General features: G+C 41.8%; 1 protein-coding gene across 3 annotated transcripts; it reads right to left on the reverse strand.

The window, feature by feature from the left end:
- Window positions 1-380: 380 nt before the first annotated feature.
- On the reverse strand, window positions 381-22,555 carry POLR1B (RNA polymerase I subunit B). 3 transcript variants are annotated; one of them, XM_068985716.1, is made up of 15 exons: window positions 22,367-22,555; window positions 20,505-20,672; window positions 19,925-20,071; window positions 18,125-18,257; window positions 17,152-17,288; window positions 15,794-16,017; window positions 14,942-15,113; window positions 13,500-13,671; window positions 12,104-12,385; window positions 10,886-11,019; window positions 8,252-8,422; window positions 7,542-7,698; window positions 4,583-4,779; window positions 3,731-3,984; window positions 381-2,837 (listed from the first exon to the last, which is right to left on the reverse strand). In XM_068985716.1, the coding sequence occupies exons 1-15, from the start codon at window positions 22,541-22,543 to the stop codon at window positions 1,955-1,957; spliced, it is 3,408 nt and encodes a 1,135-aa protein (XP_068841817.1). In that variant the 5' UTR covers window positions 22,544-22,555; the 3' UTR covers window positions 381-1,954. The 3 variants fall into 3 exon arrangements, with proteins under 3 accessions (XP_068841817.1, XP_068841677.1, XP_068841735.1); XM_068985576.1 differs by lacking the exon at window positions 20,505-20,672 and having other exon boundaries at window positions 22,367-22,543; XM_068985634.1 differs by lacking the exons at window positions 12,104-12,385; window positions 13,500-13,671 and having other exon boundaries at window positions 10,981-11,019; window positions 22,367-22,543.
- Window positions 22,556-23,818: the final 1,263 nt, after the last annotated feature.

Below are 23,818 nucleotides of genomic sequence, written 5' to 3' on the forward strand. Positions count from 1 at the left end.
GAGTTTCTCACACACAGACCTTGTATATACCTTATCTGAGTGGATATATTCACTTGGGTTCACCAACACTCCATTCATAGAGACATAAAACATCATTCAACGTGGCAGCTCGTTTCCGCAGACACCCAGCAACCCATTCATAGGGAAGAAACCTTACAGTCTTGTTTCTAAATCCTATTAATAGGGACAGTTACTTGTATTCTAATACTCCATATATATCACTTGTGTTCACAAACACTTCATTCATAGATACAAACACATCACTCATTCTGATTAGATACTCGTCATTACACCAACATTCAATTCAGAGATAAGTAAACAATGATTCAGCTATACTCGAGTAGATATATTAGTTTCCATTTTAGCCACATTTTATTCCAAATTCACAGTATGTGTTATATAGATGTTTCCTTTCAGTAGACACCTTTTTTTTCCCCCTTCTTTTTGGCTGCACTTTTTGTGGGACCTTAAGTTCCCTGACCAGGGATTGAAGCCAGGCTTCTTGCAGTGAAAGCATGGGGTCCTAACACACGAACCACTAGGGAATTCCTGACACCTTTTTTGTTTTCTACCAACATTTCATTTAGACATATTTTCTATCCCTCACTTTTGTGTGTAAATCCTTCCTTTTAGTAGATACACTCATTTAGATGCACAAACTTCATTCATGGAGATATAAAAGATATATTCAATTATGTATACAGAAATTTCTCTTATGTTGCAATATTTCCTTCTATATTCTATTTTCCTATTATAGATACATAGCATATAGCTGAGTTGGGTGTGTATAGTTGTTCCCACTCTAGTTTATTCTCAAAGATACCAATCATTCTTGTATTCAGATATTTCCTCTGAGTAAATTGTTTTATACAAACTGTTCATTCATAGATATTAATATATTTCATATCATTCCATGTTGAATATAGCTCTTTTAAATTCATTTTTGTTATAGTCACGTAAGTATAACATTCAATTTTGAGTTATATCTTTTTATGGGTTTTAGCAACAATTCACTCATAGATATGTTATATACAGATTCAATTTTATCACTTCTTGAGTAAAGACTGGCTTCCCTGATAACTCAGCTGGTTAAGAATCCGCCTGCAATGCTGGAAACCTGGGTTCAATCCCTGGGTTGGGAAGATTCCCTGGCGAAGGGAAAGGTTACTGACTCCAGTATTCTGGCCTGGAGAATTCCATGGACTGTATAGTCCATGGGGTCACAGAGTCGGACATGACTTTCAATAAAGACATTGTTTTTTTGTTATACAAAGACCCAGTTTCTGGAGACACACATCAATCTTTTGAATAACTTTTTATGGAGCGATATATTAATTTGTGTTCTATCCATAGTCCATAGCATAGATGTCAAGTTCAGTGTTCTTACCATAAAAACACCAAAAAACAACCCAAAGGGGCACAAGGAAACTTGGAGGTGATGTTTATTACCATGACTGTGGTGATCATTCACAGGTATATGCATATGTTCAAACCCACCTAATTATATACATTAAATATGTGCACTTTTTGGGTAAACATACACTTCAATAAAGCTGTTAAAAATTTCTACCTTTTCTTTTTTAATGTAAGAAAATATAAAATTACATATATGCTTACACTGTGTTTATACTGAACTGTTCTGCTCCACATGGACAGATAAATGTTTGACAGTCACTGCCTGCTGAAAGCAGGATGCAGAGAACCTGGGGTTAGACAGACTTTTCCCTGAATATCCTTTTGTCAATGTATGCTTTTTAAAGAACAAATATACTGAAAGTCACCTTCAGTAGTTTTACTAAAGCAACTGAGAAAGTCTGCCTTCTGAGTTGCCAGGTCTTGGTTGAGAGCTCTGACAACTATGAAAAACTCCAGAGTAAAAACTATTAATAGCCTCACCAGAACATCATCTTGTTTTAATCTGATAGCAGTCTTGACCCAAAAGACCTGCGTCAGGTTAAACGATGTCCAGCTTCACTTTGATGTTCATAGCTGCCAGTTCAGCTACAAAATACCGAAAGACGTAAGGCACGGAGATGGTGTCAATGGTGTCACTGCGGTTACACAGGGCACAGTTGTACTTCCTGTTGCGCAGGGCAGACCATGATGGGGGCGGCTTCTCCAACAGCGGGGAGAGCAAACTGCCACACTTCACACACACGTGGGCCACTGACCGATCCGAGCAGTTGAAGAGGCGGTCGTGGAGGAGAAAAGATGTACCGTGAGCTAAAAGGGCATCCCGCTCCATCTCCCCAAAACGGATTCCACCCTGGACGTTTCTCCCCCCTATAGGCTGGTTAGTGACTTTGTCTCGGGCTCCTGTGGTCCTCACTTGGAATTTGTCGGAGACCATGTGGCGTAAACGCTGGTAGTATACCACGCCTATGAAGATGTCTGCTTCTAGCTCCAACCCACTAATGCCACTGTACAACCTCTCGGTGCCATAGTAGTTGTAGCCAGCGGCCTTCAGCATCTCGCCGAAGTATTCCAGGGCCGAGTTCTCCTCTGAGAAGATGAAGGGGGTCGCGTCGTGGCAAAGCCCGTGCAGAGCTGCAGACTTGCCAGCCATGCTCTCGATCAGCATGCCTATGGTCATGCGGGATGGAAAACCATGGGGGTTGAACAGAATGTCAGGGACCATCCCGCTCTCGGTGAATGGCATGTCCTCCACTGGCCACAGCCTGCTCAAGATGCCCTTCTGCCCGTGACGACTGGCAAACTTATCTCCAATTGTTGGGTTCCGGGGGACTCGCATCGTGATGCACACACACTTGAACTTGCCATTTCCGGTATCATTACTGCACACTTTGATGTTATCCACAATACAGTTTTCTTTACTCCTAGGAAAAAGTAAACCGGACAGAATGTCAAAATATTTGTTAAAATGAATGGAGGGTGCCTTAGAGTGTGGCTGTATTTGGACATCGGGGCTTTAAAAAGGTAATACAAGTTAATAACAAGACCATTAGGCTGGTCCCTCCCGAATGCAATCTAATAACTGGTGTCACCATAAGAAGAGGAAATTTGGATATAAGGAGAGACAAGAGAGGCACACGTGCACAGGAAAAAATACCATGTTCGACAAGGAGAAGGCAGCCGGCCACCTGCAAGCCAAGAGGCCTCGAGAAAACCAAACCTGCCTTCACCTTGATCTGGGACTCTGACCCTCCACAACTGTGAAAAAATAAATTTCTGTTGTTTAATAAATAAATGTCTAGATATAATTTTATTGATATATTAATATTTAGTGCTTCATAATGGATATTTGCAAAAATTATTCTTACCTCTATTCTTCACTACAAATAGAGCTGGTATCCCTAAAAAACTTATGGACAGGGCTATTGATTACATTCACTACAGAACTGATTGGAAGAACAGTAGCAAGAAAGGCAGCTAAGACCTAAAAAATCCAGTTTTAGTAACAGGGATAATGAATTCAACTTTTTAGCTAAGACACATTATTAACATGTCTGAGAGAGATGATCAAGTTTGAATAATATAAGTTGTAAAATAAATCACAGATAACTCATGAGATGTAACAGACTGACAAGAAAAGTAGGAAAACAAAGGCAGTACAACAGACCACAGAACTTCATCTGTCCATTCAGTTAATAACTAAGCTACCCTTTGTAATACTCCAAAAATTCTCCTGTTAAAAAATAATATTCACTGACTTCCAGAGATTTCACTGAGAAATAGTCCACAAGAGATAGCCCCGGGTATGCAAACTTACTTATAGTACATCACAAAGCCTTCCCCGGTGTTGAGGTTTAGGTAGCTGTAATATGGATCTCCATACTTCAGTTGTGCTCCAATAAATGGCAATCCATCATCATCCAACTTCTGCATAACCCGTGGGTCTCCAGCTTTGACTCCAAAGACCAGACTATCATCTCCTTGTTTAATTTTTTCAGACAGATCTATGAATTCAGACTTGTAGACACTCCCATGGGCAAAGCCTCGTTCCCAAGAGGCCTTATTCACAATCTGTGAAGTCAGAGGATCATTCATTTCACAGACTGAGGCCAAATGAGGGTTTTCAAAGTAAAGCTGGTTAGCATTATAACTGGTTTAGGATAACTGGCATTTGCTTTTAAAACTTCATATCTCCCAAATCACCTGTGCTAACTATTAAAATCCAGACACAAGATGGCTTAGAACCCAATCATGCATAAATATGAAAAGTAGATATTTCTAAGACTACTTTACATTCATTTGACATCTGCTTGTATTGTGCACTCAAATATGCAGGCTACATGCATATGAAATATCTAGTGATATCCCTCAAAGCTTGTCACTTTTTTGCAGGGTGGGAGGCCTTGCTGAGCAGCATATGGGATCTTAGGTCCCCAACCAGGGATGGAACCTGTGCTCCCAACGCTGGGAGGACGGAGTCTTAACCAATGAACCACCAGGGAAGTCCCCTTGTCACTTTTAACTTAGACCAGGATTTAATTAATAGAACATTCATACACCAAATATTAGGTACTTGGGCACATAAGAAATATTCCTTCAGTGATCTGATGGTAAACAGAAAAGTTAAAAAATGAGAAAGGGTGGAAGTGCATCTCTTGGCAGCACTTACCATGGCATCTTCCATATCGTAGCCAGTGTAAGAGATAACAGCAACAATAGCATTTGTCCCGATTGGATAGTTATCCATGTCATAGTAATCATACATGTACGGTCTTACTAAAGGGCTCTGTGGAGTCTGAAGACGATACAGTTTATTATCTGATCGATCTTGAAAAGTGAGAAGTGGAAAGCCCATGGTCTGCTTACCTACAAAGGGAAAAAAAATTAACATTTTGTCATAAGGGAATGAATAAATGAGTAAGTCATGCTGGTTATGTTTACTACAGAGTAATAGCTGGTGTGAAAATGAAGTAGACAAATGTGTATGAACATGACTCAACCAAGAAAACAATGCTCAGTGAGAAAAAGTAGGGAATGACATTTCCTAGGATATATTCGTGTAGATTTGCCACACAATCCAAACAGTTCTAGACCTAGTTTATGGAAACGTGCAATGTAAAAAAAGCATAAAAAGAGGATTTAAAGGATACATACAAAATTACAGGATATTACTATTACTGGTGGGAGAGGAGTGATAGTAACTATTATCTAATTAGATTACTTTCTTACACAGACATCCACCTACACACACACATATACAGAACAAAATGTCAGTATTTGTTAACTGTGGGTAGTCAGGTATGGGATAGGTAAGTTTTTTTTTGTACTTCCTTACAGTATAGATAATCAATTCAAAACAAAATGATTTTAAAAACTAAAATAGATAAATATATACATAGGGGAACTTCTGAAAAACAGAAAAGGAGATTTGCAGCTTCCAGTAAGACAGGGCCACTCCTACAATATCACTTTCAACACGTATAAGTAAAAGATCCAGAAGAAAAACAAAAGCCAATTATATACATACACATACTAGCTGAAAGCACTGGAATGTAACCACAGGAAGTTACAAACTAGAGAGGGATTAACACTTGGACAAAAGGAACTGAGCTGAGTGAATTTCCAGTTTTCTCAGTTTTGAATGTTTTGTTTTTCATGTTTTGTCTGATGGCCCAGTCAGAACAGCAGTCCAAATCTTTGGTGGACTCTAGAACTATGCAGGGTGGGACAGACATAAGCAGTCCAGCTAAGGCTAAAGAGCAAATTTCAACCACTGGAAGCTTGCTTCCAGAAATCTGAAAACCAGCCCTCGCCAGAGGAACAGAATAGAATCCACTTTTTTTTTTTCTCCTTTGACCACACAGCTTGCAGGGTCTTAGTTCAACTAGGGATTGAACCTGGGCCCCAGAAGTGAAAGTACTGGGTCCTAACCATTGGACCACCACGGAATTCCAGTTTTTACCGCATATTTTCCATCTACAATACAATCCAGTATTACTAGACCTACAGAGAAACAGGAAAACGTGACCTAGACTCAAGAAAGATGCAATCAGTGGAGACTGATCCTGAGACGATCCAAATGTTGGAACTGGGAGGTAACGACTTTAAAATACCTGTTACAACTGTGTTCAAAATGTAATGGAAAATACGTCCACAATGAATGGAGATCAGAATCTCAGATAAAACAGGTCCTATAAAAATGAAACAAATGGAAGCTCTAGGCTAAAAAATTAAGTATCTGAAATAAAAATTCAGCAATGACAGAAAAGTCAGTGAATATGACAAATCAATAAAATGACCCAATCTTGAAGCAGAAAGAAAAAAAAAAGATGGAAAAAAGAACAGAAATTCAATGGCTTATGGGACAATATTAACAACTTATTGACTGGAGATGTATTAGTATGTCTTTTGTTACCCAAATGTTATTTACCAGAGACATTTCAATATTAACTTACATAACAAATAATTGGCCACACGCCTTAGTTTCTGCAAAAGTCCTCTGGTCAATAATGTGTTAAAAGGCTTAACATATATGATGCATAACAGACATCTCAGGACATGAGACAGAACAGTCTCATTATTTCTAGAAATAATGACAGAATATCTTATAGATTTGACTTAATTTTTTTAAAACAGGTTTAGGAATATCAGCGAACTCCAAGCAAGGTAAATACAAACAGCAACATATTTAGGCGTGTCACAGTCAATCAGTTTACATACCAAAAATAATGGGAAAATCTTAAGGACAGAAGAAAAATAAATAACACTATAATCAAGCAAACAACAATACACAAAACCACTGACTTCTAATTAGAATTGACAAAGATCAAAAACAGAGCATAACAACATCTTTTAAGTGCTGGGGGAGGGGGGAACCCAAAAGTTCTGTCAAATCAGAATTATATATCCAGTTTCTGCAAGTGAAGATGAAATAAAGACATCCTCAGATAAATGAAAACTAACAGAATTTGCAGCCAGCAACCTGCAGCTATAAAAAAATGTTAAAGAGTTGTTCAGGCTGAAAATTCCAGGCTGAAATGACACTCCATGAAAACCTGAATCATCAGGCACGAAGGAAAGAAAACACTAGAGATGATAATGACAGGTGACCACATGGCTTGTACTCTTAACAAATCTAATCACAGGACCTTAGGCAAAACCAAACTGATGGACATTCTACAAAATATAGTTATCTTTTCCTTAAAAATAAGGTAAGACAGACATTTAAGGCTAAAGATCTAACTTAAAGAACCAAAGAGACAAGAGAACTGAATACACCATATGGTCTTAGACTAGGTGCTACCCAGGGAAAAATTTCCACAAACTTTATTATGCTATAAAATAATATATTATTGTTAAATTTCCCGACTTTAGTAATTGTCCTTGGTTATGTAAGTAGACCGTCCTGTTGTTAGGAAATACATAGCAGGATGTTCAGGGGGTAAAGGAGCGGCTCACTTTCCAATAGGAAATAGTGCAAATGAGGCAAAATCTAGGTAAAGGGTCTATCGAAGTTCTTTGTACTATTCTTATAACTTTTAGCTTTCCTCTGAGTTTGAAGTAATCTCAAGAGTTAAAAATTGCAGTCCGTTTTCTTTTGTGACCACCACCACTCTGCTCCATCTTACCCATCTGGCACTGGTACATGTTTCTCGGACTCTGGTTGTGATCTGAGAAAGGGATGAAGTTGGCGATCACACTCAGCATGCTGTGAGGGAAGAGCTCCTGGTGCGTGGTGACTCCGGCCAAAACCTCATCCTCGAAGATGGCAACATTCATGAAGATCTGGAAAGAGGAAGGACCAGGAAGTTCAAGGCACAAGGTAACTGTGACTGCTAACACGTATTAGCTCTTACTATTGATCAGAGTTTAAGAAAACCTTCCCACCCACCCAGTATCACGAACACTGAAGGGATGCACAGTAAGAAATACCACATCTTAAACATTTCATTCTAAATCTACCCTGGTCCAGCTATGAAGGGGGATAGGAAGGAGGAAAACTTTTTTATAAGCAGCACAAAGCCTAGAGTTTTGCAACTACAGAGATATAAGCAAAGATTGTGAGTGATTTTAGCAGAATGTTCCAGTCTCACCACCCAAGGCAGAGCTGGGTGCAAAGAAACTTGGGGAGCTGAGTGGGATCGGAAAGGCAGCTAAGGTGACCACCAACCCTCTCAGGTTTGATGAGCATGAAAACTGCTTCATGCTGATCACAGAGGAGGAAGAAAATAAGTTGTGACTTTCTTTCAAATGCCTGACTGTCATGAGAACTGTAACATTTTAACAGTTACTGAGTCTCTGAAAGCTGCATATTATATAATCACAGGGGTCTATGTACCTGTTCCATAGTTCCAATCAGTTCTTCTTTGCCTAGTTCCAAGTTCTGCACAGGCCGCACCAGTCGGCAAGGAGTGGTGAAAAGGTACAATCCTGGGTACAGACTTGGTTTTCCCGTCATGGGGATCAGGACCACCTCCATCCAGGGAGGAATTCTTTTTTCTCTCAACACCTGTTTTCAATAAAAAGAGAGTTCAATGAAGAGTAAGTGATGTCTATCCCCCTGCCACCTAGGAGGTGGGTATAGAGAAGGAGATCTAACATGAAAAGCAACATCTTGAAAGGTTTGCAGGTAACACACCTACTACCCTGCCAGCCTCAGACCCCCACAGATGGCTATTCACCCCACACTGAGAGCTGGCAAAAGCCCTACTTTCTTGGGGACTCAGTCTCACTATCAGGCAAACTAGTAATGACTGAGACTGAGCAAAAGGTAAACCAAGAATGTGTGGGTAAACATAGTATATGAAATTCTGTTGGCTGATGTCTAAAATATAAGATTACTGGTATTATTTTAAAATGTATTCAATGCAAAAACTCTTCCACTTGGCATTTAAAAAAAACAAAAAATCTATGAACACTTGGGTGAAAGGAGAAATACTAAAATTACAGAAATGTGAAAAAAAATAATGAAATCTGTACAGTAGAACTGATGGCAATAAGTATAACTATTTAAGTATATGTAATACTTAAATATATAAGTAGAACTTACATATTTACAAATAAATATATTATTAATAAAATGAAAGAATAAAAATAGATGAATTAATTCTTAGCCCCAAAGGTAAAACAACAAAGTACAAGAAATCAAAGATAAAATCTGAAATAAAGAAGCAGAGAACAGAAAGGTTCAAACTAATAAAACATTTTTAGTTCTTTTGATGTAATTGAGAAGGGGACAGGTATTCTTTTTCCTTGTGGGGAAACCAAAGGTATGAATATACTGAGTAAAAAAAGGCAAAGGAGGGAAAAGCATGGAAACAAAATTTTAAAACCATGAGCCTGCTTTGCATATCTCTGAAACCAAGATGAAATGGATAAAATGCAGGTGATGAGAAGAGACCTCAGCAGAGGTAAAAAGCTTCAAGACCAACTTCTGTTATCAAGAAGCTGCCCCAAAGAGAGCACCAGAGCCAGATGGCCTCAGAGGTGAATTCTAGAAGACCGAAGACCAGAGGACACACTGCAGTGCAAACTGCTCCAGAGCAATGAACACCAAGGAAAACTTTCTAATGCTTTTTATCAAGCAGAAATTTGTGAATGTTGACTTTTTAAAAAATCTTAAATTGAGAAAGTATCTGTATTTATTAGGTATTAAAATAATAACCAAGTGGGATTTACTCCAAGAATGGAAAACTTCTTATTCATCTTTATTATTAAAGAACGATCTTTGTCAGGGAATGAATACAATACTTTTAATATGTCTAAGGAGAAAATCTCATAATTTTTTTCTCCATAGGCGAGGTATGCAAGCAAAAGAATTGTGTGTGGGGACTAAAGAACACAATCTTAAAGTGATCACAGTTAACATCAGCAGCCAGGAGACCAGCCTACATTAAGTGCCTCCTGAAATGATATCCTGAGTCTCATCATAAGAAAGCTACATATATCAAGAGACAGTGTTCACAATTTGGCCTATACTCTTTAAAAACAAAAAAGTGAGACATTACAGGCTGAGGAACTGTCCCAGATTAAGGGAGATTGAAAAAACACGCCAACCACATGTAACATGGGATTCTGGACTGGGTCCCAGACAAAAAAAATCGGGGTATCAGCTGCAGACTTCACCAACCTGAGATTTTTTAAGCGCATCGTGGTTAATAAAGAGAAAATCCTTGTTCTTAGAAAATATACACTGAAATCTTCATGGAAAGGAGGACATGTCTGTATACTGCCTTCAAATGGTTTGGAAGTAAAATGTACATAGTATTTATAGAGCATAAAGCACGTGGGGGAAAACATAACAACTGGTGTATCTGGGTAATGGGCATATGTGAGCTTTCTGTGCTGGTCAAACATGCTTTCAGTGTAAAACCATCAAAGTAAAACAATGAAAAAACTGAAAACCAAATTAAAAAAACCCAACTAAACAGGATAGAGCATAAACTACAAATTCATCTTACTGCCAAACTCATGGCCATTATCTAGGCAGCAAAGACTCTTTCCCAGAGAAAATTCTAAAGATTAGTTATTCCAAGAATGTTATTCTATTTGACTTTTTTAAAAAGTACTTCAAGAAACAGAAGGCAAGCGATTATGACTGCTACCTTAATTAGCTTCAGTATTACTTGAAATAGAAGGCCATATTTTGAGATCCCCTATTTGCCACTAGTATTTACAAAGGGAAAAAAAAAGTTAGAAATGTGTTAGAACAGTAGACTAGGGCCTCAGTGAAACAAACCAAAAAAAAAAAAAAAAATGCATGTAGCTCAAATACCTGTCACTGACCCTAACCAATGAGGCCAGTGTAAGGCAAGATGCTGCCACCAGAAGGACCCTATGGGCAATTCTCGAATTAGCTTCTGACCTCCAACCCCTTGACACTCAATAATACCCTAGGGCTACCTCAACAATTAGAAAAGACATGAAAACCTAAGATGGAGGGTCAAAACAATTCACAGAAACTCAAGATCACCTTAAAATGTCGGAGAGAATCGGCAATGCCAGGGGCAATCTCCTTATCGGCCCAGCCAATCATGACACCATCCAGCAGGACAGGGTAGCACTCACTGTACGGTCGATGTGGAGTTCCATCAACTGGAGTGACCCCTGGTGAAGTGAACAAATGGAATGATCTCATCAGGATGCTTTCCCAACATTTAAATTTCCCTCCAGATTCAACAATAGCTTTACCTTTCTAGGCATCTAGTCACCCTGTCTCTAGACCAGAATGTTTTTATATTGCTTGAGGAAACATTTAAGTCTTTCAGCAAGGACCCCCAGGTCTAGGGTCTCTGGCTTTGAGCAGAGTAGCAGGGATATAAAGGAGGCTTTTTTTCTGTATCCCTTTTATATTTTTGTTTCTGAGCCAGGTAAACATATTAACTTTTCCCCTGAAATCTAATTACATTTGCTCATTATTCACACATCACAAATTTGCCAACTTGCTAAAATGTATCTGTAACCCCAGCATCAATACTAGTGGATCCTCTCACATCATTTGAGGACATTTAGTGAAAATTCTGAGTCACCAGAAACATGTTTCCGGCTGAGGTCACACAAGGGGATGCAGTTGCAGCTCATACTGCAAATAACGGTCCTTTCTGCACTGTTCAGTGCCGTATTTTTCGCATCTTTGTGCTTTTGCTGTTTAAAATGGCCTTCAAGCACAGTGCCAAAGTGCTGGCCCCTAAGCACAGGGCTCTGCCGAGCCTTATGAAAAAACTACATGTTAGATGAGCTTATAGTTACAGTGTAGTTAGCTGAAAGCTCAGCATTAATGAATCAACAATATATATTAAATAAGGCATCTTTAAACAGAAACATGCATAAAGCAAGGCTATGGACCCAGCAGCTGATGAAAATGCTGTCATGAGAGGTATGCAGGAACCTAACCTTTTCTTCCCCAGGACCAATGACTTAGTGTCTGCTAATTTAGTGCCAGTGGTGACTTAGAGAAGTACCGCATACAACAAGAATCTACTCTAGCTAAGTAAAGAACACTCATCCATGAGCTGTCAACACCCTCTGTAAAGGTGCTTTACAAAATGGCACAGGTTATCTACAGCATGACACCATCACCCTTATATGAACTCTCTGCTCAAACCCCAGAGAAGCACAACTTAATAGCTTTGCACCTGTAAAACCCACACAAGCACACAAGACAGACTGCTGACTGCCGAGAACCACCTACCCAAGCTGCAAAGTAGAGCTGGAATAGATGCTGTGTACACAGACTGCGTGACAACCTCACAGATGGCGGTTAAGTGGTTCATCAGACCACAGGGCTCCCCGTCAGGGGTGTGCACGGGACAAAGGAAGCCCCAGGACTCCGGCAGCAGTCTGCGCACAGTGGTGGTCCGCATTTTAGCAAAATCGGCCCCTCTGTGCACACAGCGGAAATGGGAGAGATAGCGTATGAAGTTCAGCTTGTCAGCCACGACGCAAAGTCCAGAATCTTGCAGGAAGCCAAGACCTTAATAAAACAGACATCATTGAAAAATGGAATAAACTGAAAAAAAAGAAAAAGCTTCTTTTTATTGGAGGCTTTGAAAAGATAATAAAACCTCAGAACACATTTGAGATCATGCATGCTCAGTTGCTAAGTTGTGTCTCTTTGGGACCCTGTGGACAATAGCCTGCCAAGCTCCTCTGTCCATGGGATTTCCCAGGTAAGAATACTGGAGTGGTCTGACATTTCTTTCTCAGGGGATCTTCCTGACTCAGGCATCAGCAGGCAGGTTCTTTATCACTGAGCCACCTGGGAAGCCCACACTAGAGATCACAGAGTGGGTTATCACAAAGTTTATTCAGCTGTGGTGAGAGGAAGAGCTTACAAAGGAAAAAAAATATAGTAAAAATCTCCAGATTTCACAAACTGTATTAGCCTTAACTGTTTCCCTGTCTCTTCCACGTGATCCCTATAGAGAAACATAAATGAGTTACAAAACAGCAAGTAATTAAACGGGATTCATCTGAGAGAGAGTTGTGTAACACACAAGCACTTGTTAGCCCTTAAGGAATTTGCATCAGTACCATCTCCTTTAAAAAAAAAAAAAAAAGATTTCTGAGCCTTCAATAACCACTTTGTAAAGTTTTCCAGTTGTTCTGATATGACTGCTTTAGGGATGGGTATGTCTAAAAACCCTCCCAGACTACCACCTAGTTAACCTTTCCTCAGAAATCTAAGCTGTCTCCGGTTTTCTAGAAGTAGGCATGGGAAATGCATTTGTTTATTAAAATCAGATTTAAGCTATACAGACAACCTGTCTAAAGCCCTTCAGCCCAATATACATCTGTCAAAATTCACAACGTGAAATTGGTCTTTAATGAATGAGCAGCTCACTTTCAAAAAGAACCTCTCCTGGGACTTCCCTGGCAGCCCAGGGGTTAAGATTCTGAGCTTCCACTGCAGAGGGCACAGGTTTGACCCCTGGTCAGGGAACTAAGAACCCATGGGTCATGTGGTGTGGCCAAAAAACCAAACCAAAACAAAACAAAACAAAAATCTCTCAAAGCAATATACAAACTGACATTAAGCAAATAATTTGAAAACTGTAACAAAATGAAGCCCATCTATTTAATTTCACCTGTTTTAGAACGTAGATTCCCAGTAGCAAGAAGGTATTCAAATGGTTTTGTAAGGTCTATTCCCAGACTAAAAATCTTCATCAAATTTTCACTGTTCAAGGACACATTGGTCTTCTGAGACTTCTTGTCTATAGCTATTTTAATAGACACTAACCAAGCTTCCAATTTTTCCTGAAATAAGAAAAACAGTTTAATTTTTAGGTGCTTTAATTAACCACAAATTTCATATTTACTCAGTCCATGGAATTTTCCAGGCAAGAATACTGGAGTGGGTTGCCACTTCCTTCTCCAGAGGATCTTCCCAACCCAGAGATCGAACCTATATCTCATGTACCTCCTGCATTGGCAGGCACATTCTTTACCCCTGCATCACCTGGGAAGCCCTAATTATTGATAATGACTTTGGAGATTTTTACTTCAGTCCTCTCCATCTTTCCTGTCATTATGTTATCTCTTAAATTCTTTTTAGGGATAATATTAAAAATATAAAATGCTATCCAATCAACTTTCTTATAAAATTATTGTTAACATTCTCTCCCTAGACACACACAGACACCCAGAGTTATTATTTACAGTAATCATGTCCTACAACGTCTCTGTGAACACTGCACAGAACCCCTGCTCCCAGAGGAAATGCAGGGTCAGATGTGAGTTTTCATTTACTGACAACATCTTTGTCAACTGATCAACACATGACCTTGTTTTCTGTGTTTGTGAACAGACATCTTAGTTTACACTGCTGATTCTTTACCACTGAGCTCAGAGCAAACAGCACCATAACTCAACGCTGTACAAAGTGTGTCTAACACAAGTGTTTCCTCTATAAGGCAGGCACAATGCAGCCTTCTTGAGCTTAGGACCACGGCAAGGGACTTCAGCACTGAGCATGGGGGCCATTTTAAACAGCAAAATCACCAAGAAAAAGCAGAAAAATGTGAAAAACATGGCACTGAGGAGATACTCGTTTACTGCTCATCAGAACTGAGCTGGGCCTTGAGCCTCAAAAGACTATAACTTTTCAGCACTCTGTACATGTCTGCAAATGACCAAGAGTGTGCCGCAAGTACTGATATTGCTGGGTTAAAAATAAATGTTAGTGAGTAGTTGAATTTAATAGTACAGAATCTGTGAATAATGAGGACTGACTATAAGTGAGTATATTGGCCATTTACACTTCATTAATGTTACGACCAAGATTTGAGTTTTTATTTAGCGTCTATAAAGATATTAAAGAAAGTCCTGAACCTGCCATAAGCTAAGACCTCTGATTAAGTCCCTTACTGCTAAATAAACAAAAAATAGAAGGAAAAATAAAAAACAACCCTACAAAAAAAAAGCTCAAACTAGAAATTATAAACATGCAAGAAACAATACTGATGAATATGGCCACACCATCCCACAAGAGGTAACGATGCTCCAGGGTGAAACAGCCTGCACTTACCTTCAGAAACATGAGGAAGAGCTGACCAGGAGTTAGAACCTCCTGGTTCATTAAACTGTCAGGATTCTCCTCCATGCACTCTCCTTTGGCTAAAGCAAAGAGCTTCCGGGTCATGAGACAAAGCACATAGAACTTCTCAGTGTTGGATTTCAGGTGGATACAGATACACTGGCTGCCGAAAGAGAAAGCTTAATCCAGCTACTGATACTATCCGATGTCCTACTAACCAAGGTCCCCAATCCACATTTACCCCAGACGTCTTCAGTCATTTTCCAAAAACTGCTTTTCACTTTTGCTGGCAACATTAGCAAAAGAACAGCACAGACTCACAAAATCTAGGACTGTAGGGACAGGCCATAAATGGCTATTTAAATTTAAATCAATTAAAAAAAAAACCACTCAGTTTCTCAGTTAAAATGGCCCTGAATGTGGCTTGTGGCTACAGATTGCTCAGTGGAGGACTACAGCAGGGCTCCTTTAACAATTACACAGTGGATACAGAAGACAGAGTCCCAGCCTTGGGGAAATAAAGGGACATGATGCCTGCAGCTTTCAGATAATGCACAAAGAAAAATGACGTATATGCAGAGAAAGTAGGGAAGATGTTAATAAACTGGTGAGTTGGAAGTCTGAAGTTATTTCAACATAAAACCTTAAAAGTACAATATAAAACAGGAAGCTAGCAGGAAGAGAAAGGTGAGGATGGCTGCAGGAACAAAGTTAGCTCCTATCTCGCTACACCAGAATCCCACCCCCAGGGCTATTCTGATTTCCCGATGACTCACCAGCCCCCTGTATATCCTTACTGGTAACCACAGACACTGTCCAACCCTAAGAAACAGTTTCACGTACTTGAACAGAAACTCTGCAGCTTGTTCGTTTGGGTACCAGTCAGGAAGGTTGAGTTTCACTCTGAAGCGCTCCCCCAGATAGTTAAGGACCTGTTTTTGTGTGGAACATCCCTCTTCCATTACGATCCTTAACATCTGAGAAACCGAGTTCCTAAAGAAAGAGTCATCCTCCTTTCCTTTGATGAGCTCCTGAAAAATCTGATAATCGGAAAAGCTGACGAGTGCCTAGGAAAGAAAGGAAAAAGATCCTTTAATTAATTTATTCTAACTGAAGGTTAATTAATTTACAATATTGTGGTGGTTTCTGCCATACATTAGCATGAATCAGTCACGGGTATACATGTGTCCCCCACCCCACACCCCCATCCCGCCGCCCTCCCCATCCCAACCCTCTGGGTTGTCCCAGTGCACCGGCTTTGAGTGCCCTGTTTCATGCATCACACTTGGACTGGTCATCTATTTCACATATGGTAATATGCATGTTTCAATGCTATCCTCTCAAATCATCCCACCCTTGTCATCTCCCAGAGAATCCAAAAGTCTGTTCTTTATATCTGTGTCTCTTTTGTTGTCTCGTATATAGGGTCATCATTACCATCTTTTAAAATTCCACATATATACAAAAAACAGTTGTTTTTTCAAAATTGTTAACCATCATTTAGTAATGGTTCTCCCCTATTTCTTTTTAAAACCCAAGAAAAATCAGCCCTCTACTATTGCTGAGTCTAAGCGAGCTCTTCAAAATAAGGGTCACACTTGTATGGGAGACACCAAGATGTCCCAGTGACCCTTCCCTCTTGGTACCCACAACCTTGGTCTCCTCTGCCTTGAACAGGACTGGCCTGTGTGACCAAGGGAGTATGGCAGAGAAGCTGAAGTGTGACTCTCAAGGCTGGGTCGTGACGGGCACTGCAGGTCCAGCCTCATTCTCCTGGTGAACTCTCTGGGGAAGACAGGTGCCTCAAGTAGCCTGTGGAAAGGCCTGTGAAGAGGAACTGAGACCCCCTGCCAAGAGCCTGCACTGACTTGCCAGCCAAGCTCAATCGACCTCAGAAGGGGATTCGGCAGCCCTGGGCGACCCTTCTACACAGTAGCAGCCCCCACTGACATCTCATGGCAACCTCCTGAGACCCTGGCCAGAACTGCCCAAATCAGGAGCTACTCTCAAGAAATAGAGAAATACTTTCACAGAAATAGAGAGAGAAATATTTAGTCATGTTTTAACCACTGCATTTTGAGGTAATTTGTTATGGAGCAGTGGATATTAGCATAGCATGAATGCTGATGAGGACGACCTATTCATTTTGCATTTCCAATGATTCGCTTCCTAACAGAAGAAGTATATTCAGTAAGTCACACCTTAAGTGCAAATCCCAAAGGAAGGAAAAACAGTTCTTTCCGGTAAATAAAGTTCAACATAACCGTGCCATTTTCCAAGTAGTGAAGGTTCATATTGACAGCAGAATGTTCCTCTCTCACACAGTGCATTGAAACTCCTATTGAAACAAACAAAGCAAATAATCAAAAACTCAGCAACACTACCATTAAGCATAGTATCCACGGCTATAATCAGAGACAGATTTTTAGCTCAATTGTAAGAATACAATGTTTAAGTATAGGATTCCAGACTGCAAAATGCTATCTTGAGAAGCCAGGCCCTGTCATGGAGAGTGATCAAACAGAAGTCAGGTTGCTATCAGTCAGAGACCAAGGCAAATGCCGTGCCTCCTGAACTGGAAGAATTCAGAGGCCCAGACCCACCTCTGGCCAAGTCAGCCAGCCTTCAGTATCGTAAGCAATAACATAAAAACTCATGTTCAGGGGCTTCCCTGATGGTGGTGAAGAATCCACCTGCCAATGCATGAGACATGGGTTTGATCCCTGAGATCTGGAAAGATCCCACATGCCACAGAGTAACTAAGCCTGTGAGCCACAGCTATTGAGCCCACATGGGGTAACTACCGAAGCCCACGGCACCCTAAGAGCCTGTGCAAAGTCACCGAAACGAGAACCCCATGCACTGCAACTAGAGAGTATCCCCCGCTCGCTGCAACTAGAGAAAAGCCTGTGTAGCAACGGAGACCCAGCACAATAAAAAATAAATAAAATAATTTCTTAAAAAAAAAGTTCATACTGTTCAAAAAAAAAAATTGAACACAGTAGAAATTAGGTGTCCCACTATGAATTTATAGCACAGAATTGCTTAACAGAAAAACAAATCAAAAATTATATATATGAGAGAAAAATATCGGACTCTATGTGGATACATCTACTTTTAATAAAACAGCTTAAATATTTCTGAAAGAACATTCCAAATATCCCTGCAACTTACCATACTGAGTGTAGCCAGGCCCTCTGCTTTTCCACTTTGGTCTTACCATTGCAATGGGGAAATTTCTGCGAGGCATAATCAACATTCGGATGACTTTCTCAATGCCATTGATGATAAAATAGCCTCCCATTTCCTGCCAAAGAGATGAATTAAAATTTTTTAAACAAAGACACATAACTACCCGCAAACATGATACTGAACAAGGGCAAGTATCACCCTCATTCCTAACCAGATGTGCACAAGAAGTGCCCTTAGGCAAGAGGACCTGTGGGTCCCTGGGAAACTGCTGACTTAATTAAATCTTCTCAAGCACATTAAAAAGGCTGTAAAGACTTGGGAGAAAAGTATGGAAGGAAATCATGGTACTTCCTTCGACCAGACAGGTTGGACATAACCTGCCACATTCTTATCCCTAAAATGACTGCACTCTTCAATGACATTAAAAACCAAAAACAATTTATTCCAAAGTCGAAAGTTGAAAACAGTAATGGTTTTGTTTCCACACGAGTATGGTTTCTCACGAATCCGGCATGGGCCTCCCTGGTGGCTCAGTGGTAAAGAATCCATCTGCCAATGCAGGAGACACAAGATGACGTGGGTTTGATCCCTGGGTTGGGAATATCCCCTAGAGGAGGAAATGGCAACCTGATCCAGTATTTTTGCCTGGGAAATCCCATGGACAGAGGAGCCTGGTGGGCTACAGTTCATGGGGTTGCAAGAGTCAGACACGACTGAGTCCGTGCGTGTGTGCACACACACACACACACATAGAGCAGGTATATCATGCATGCACAGGCACACGCACACACATACACAGAGCAGGTATATCATGCTGGGTGCTCTATGTCAGCACAAGTGGGAGAACTACATGCCATTTTCAAAAGAGAAAACTGAGCCTCAGGGAGATTAAACTCCCCAAAGGTGCACAAGGGTGAAGTGGAACAGCTGGCTGTCAAACCCAGATCTGCCATCAAAGGCCTCTTCCCACCACATAATACAGTCTCCCTGTTGTAGGCAGAGTCTGCACATCAACCCAAGCCACCTAACTGAGCTGAAGGGAGGGTATATGAAGCATTTAATACATCCACAGAGTTCAACTGTAGGTAAAGCAGACATATTAGACATGTTTTGTGGGTTAAAATGTTGAGAGAGCTGTAAAAATTCAAATACATCTTTAAATATGTATCATTCAGAAAATTAGGGAAAAACCTACCAATTACCCCCCACAAATAGTAATATTCTCTAACTGAAGAGTTCTTTTTTTTTTAAATCACAAATAATGCTTTTAAGTATTTAGCTTCTTATGGTACTCACGTAATAGAAACTGACAAATCCATCTTGTTGTTGTTTAAACGTTAAGACATGTCCAACTCTGTGACCCCATGGACTGTAGCCGGCCAGGCTCCCCTGGCCGTGGGATTACCCAGGCAAGAACACTGGAGTGGGTTGCCATTTGCTCCTCCTCTCTTTCCTTTTTGTGCTGATGCCACACAGCATGTGGGACTTAACTCTCCCACCAGGGATTGAATCCATACCACTTGAAGTGGAAGCATGAAGTCTTAACCACTGGACTACCAGGGAAACCCCTAGAGTGTTCTTTTTCATACACTGTCTCATCTGAGACTTGTTATGAAGCCTACACAGAGCATAGACAAGACATCAAGGCCCCTGTTACCCATCTAGAAATTAAAGCAGAGAAAGAAAACTGAACTCCCTGACAAGCTTTCTGTTCTCACACTCCCAGTTCTGGCCCTTTCTACTGTTATCAGGTCTTTCAGGGCACGGCTCCCCTGTAGGTACCTCTGCTTCTTCGTGGTGCTCGATGAGGGCTTTTGGAGGAAGGCTGTATAAGTTGCAAAGCTTGGATTTCACCATGATGGGAACGTAGCCCAGAAACTGCTTAATGACTCCTTTTGAGATTCCATTCACTGACCAGCTGATATCGGCCTAAGTGAAAATGAGAGAGAGAAAAAAGTTAAAAAAAAAAAGTGGGGGGACTATCTAGATCTGTAGGAATAAATGAGTATTCTAGGGGAGGGAGACAGAGGGATGGACTGGGACTTTGGGGTTGGTAGATGGAAGCTATTAGTTAGAATGGATGAATAACAAGGTCCTACACAGGGAACTATATTCAATATCCTGTGATAAACCACAATAGAATACTGAAAAAAAAATGTATATAAAAAAAGAATAGATGAGTATCTTAAAAGATTAAGGCAGAGGACCATAAACTAAATGATTTTATGCTTTAGGTTTAAAACATGGGATCTCTCGGACAACAGCACTGAGAAAGCCAAATTCTGGTATAAACTGTATTAAGCACTGGGCTTATTCAAAAAAATGTACAGTGTGTGAGTCGCACGCTGTCACTCATACTCACTGTCAGCTTTCCCCGGTAGGTGCTCCTCCGGCCTCGGCACTCTGCTGGATAAACATTGAGCTCTTTGCAGATGCTCCCTTTGGGAACGGCTGGAGGACTGATGACGGCATCCACAATGGTGAGAGAGATCCGCTCATCTTTGAAAGCAAATTCAAAGGGAGGGACGGCCTGAAATACAGTTGAGACAGTCAACCGCTTGCACTTGCAAGGCACTTTCTCTCAAAGACTTTCAAATTTCAGGTGTTCTACAAGCACTGATGGCTATCATGCTAATGCAACACATCTAAAAAGAGCCAACACTACATCTGGGCTACTCATGTCCTAAGTACCTAAAACAGCATTAAGAAGATTTTTTGGTCTACTGACTGTTGGATTCTATAATAGGTTCTAGGGATATAGCTGTTTACGGACAAAGCTGTCCTCTGAACCAAGTACCTGACTTCAGTAGTGTGTATATGTTAATCCCAAACTCCTAATTTATTTCTGCTCCACATTTTACTTTGTACTCTCTTTGTGCATATGTTGTTGTTCAGTTGCTAAGCAGTGTCCAACTCTTTGCGACCCCATGGATTGTAATCCTGTCAAGCTCTTCCTCAAGAGTACTGGAGTGGGTTGCCATTCCCTCCTCCAGGGGATCTTCCTGACCCAGGGACTGAACCTGGGTCTCCTGCATTGCAGATTCTTTACCGTCTGAGCTACCAGAGAACCCATTTTAGCGGAAAGATTCCTTGATCATCTCAACGCTGGACTCTTTTTCATTGTTTTAATAAATCCCAGGGTCAATTAACTTATAAGCAGATTTACAATTTTTCTCATAGACATGATACAATGAGTCCAGGCACGACAGAAATTATTTCCCATCAGACAAAAATATTTCATCTTTTGCAAACGGGAGAAGCAGTATTAATCTTCGAAGAAGCCTCGATGGCTCCCCCATTATTTGTAGAAGAGAGTTCAAGCATCAGAAACTGGCGCAGCTTTCAACATTCTCTCCACCCCTCCTGCAGAACAAGCCCTACCCAACAAAAGCATAGGGTAGAGACCCCTGAGCTCTGCTCCTGCACTCCCCCTGGAGGGAACGCACTCTTCTCTTGGATTCATGAGGTCCTGCCCTGGGTTAGCTGCACCTCCCTCCTCTGTGCCCCCGAAGTACCCTACATAGCCCCTTGGCAAGAGCATTGCTCCAGAGTACTGGCACTGACTGCCTTCACAGCTCCACCTGCTGCTGCTAAGTCGCTTCAGTCGTGCGGACTCTGTGCGACTCCATAGACTGCAGCCCACCAGGTTCCTCCATCCCTGGGATTCTCCAGGCAAGAATACTGGCGTGGGTTGCCATTTCCTCCTCCATCACAGCTCCACCACCTTCACCCAAAACACGACTGCAAGCAAGAACTCTCTCTTACATAGGTCTGCCTCTCCCTCACTGTCAGAGCCCAGTGCCCGGAGACACCGGGATGCTTACTAAATGAGACCCTACCCCATTATTTTAACCTGAAGCCTGCTACCATCACCCTCTAGACCAATCACTTTAGTTTGGAGTAAATGTTACCTAATGACGTTACCAATCTCTTAAGGAGGACCAAAGCTTTCCCACTGAATCTCGCTTTAATGCCTCACTGGCACCTTCCTCGACATAACCCGGCGCTGGGCCTGTGCCCAACTCCCCCGTCTCCTGGATCCCTCCTCCCCTCTTCCAGGCCCCCAGCCTCACTCACCTCTCCCTCTTCCTCCTCCAGCGCCTCACACACCCCGCACCCCATCCGCCGCGCCGCCAGGCCCCTTTGCTCCACCCGCCTGTAGCAGGGGCTAGAGGCGCCGGAGAACCCCAAATTGAGGAACGGCTGGGAGGAGGCCAAGCTCACCTGCACCGCGTGGCTGAGCCCCTCGCGCACAGCGTAGTTGAAAGACTCGACATGCGCCCGCGTCAGCTCCTGCAACGCTGGCTTTTGCTGCTCCCGCGGGATCCCGTAAGAGGAGTCGGTCAAATGCTTTAGGCTGGGCCCACTGGGCAGGTTTCGCCACCGGCCGCCGGGATCCATGAGTTAGCCTGCACACCGGGCGCCAGGGACTGCTCCACACACGCCGGAAACACCGCCCGGTGCCCAGCACCCATGACCTGCTGGGAAATGTAGTTCCTCTTGGTCTGCCGGCCCTGGGTCCTCAGATTTTACAGGGTCGACTAGAAACTAATACTTGGAGCAAGTGGGCCCGTTCAAAATCCTGCACAGTCGGAGAGCGGCGGATCGGCCCCGTCTCCCCTCTTCCGGCGTCCACCCCTGTAGATCTCCGTTCTCCACTCACAAAGGAGAAGTCCGCTCCACGGACAATTCCGCGTGTGAAATCTCCATCTTTCATTTGCGGTTTAGGACCGGCGGAGAGTGATGTTCAAAGATTTCCTTCTCTTTCCTTGACCACTTTGCGATCCAATATTGATGCAGACTCTCGGGGTGACACCCAACCAGAGTTCTGGCTTCAAGGAAAAAGCAGTTGGGCACCAAACCGACTGCCCTCTACTCAGACCAGGGTAAGGGGTTAAGTCGGGAAGGTTCATCACTGGGACCGTCTAGCGGTGGTCCTACCCCCATTAGCCCCTCCCCGCGTCGTCTAGACTCGAGTCTTGAGCCGGAGCCGGCAACGTGTGTGCAGGCGGGCGTCCTAGCCCTAATATCCTTTAGTCGCTAAGTCATGTTCAACTCCTTGCGACCCCATGGACTCTAGCCCTCTAGGCTCCTCTGTCCATGGGATTGCCCGGGCAAGAACACTGGAGTGGGTTGCCATTCCCTTCTCCAGGGGATCTTTCCCAACCCAGGGATCCGGGGATCTTAGTTCCCTGACCAGGGATCAAACCTGTGCCCCCTGCAGTGGAAATGCAGACTCTTAACCACTGGACCTCCAGGGATGCTTTGAGTCTCTAAATCCTATACTCCATTCATCTCCCCAGAAAACGATTTATCGGAGACTGTCTGCAGCTGTCTTTCAGTGTAATCTTTCCTGTGTATGTGCGTTTAACAGCTCTGTTGTGTACGCGGTATAACACACACGATAAACTACACCTGTTTAAAGGGTACGCGCTGGTAAGTTTTGACCTAGGTATATACCTCCTGGGCTTCCGTGATGAAGCTGTCATCACAATTAAGATAATAAATCCATTCACCGCTTAGAGAAATGTCCACCTGACGCAATTCCACCTTTACCTAGGTCAGGTGGTAATTCTCATTCCTGTATCAATTTTAAAAATTATCCTCTGTTTCTTTCTTATGTTTACACCATCAAATCTCCCAAGATGTGTGCAGTTGTGACCTAAATTCTGCCTT

This window comes from Capricornis sumatraensis, chromosome 1 (genome assembly GCF_032405125.1).
Source record: "Capricornis sumatraensis isolate serow.1 chromosome 1, serow.2, whole genome shotgun sequence".
In the NCBI taxonomy this organism is placed as follows: Eukaryota; Metazoa; Chordata; class Mammalia; order Artiodactyla; family Bovidae; genus Capricornis; species Capricornis sumatraensis.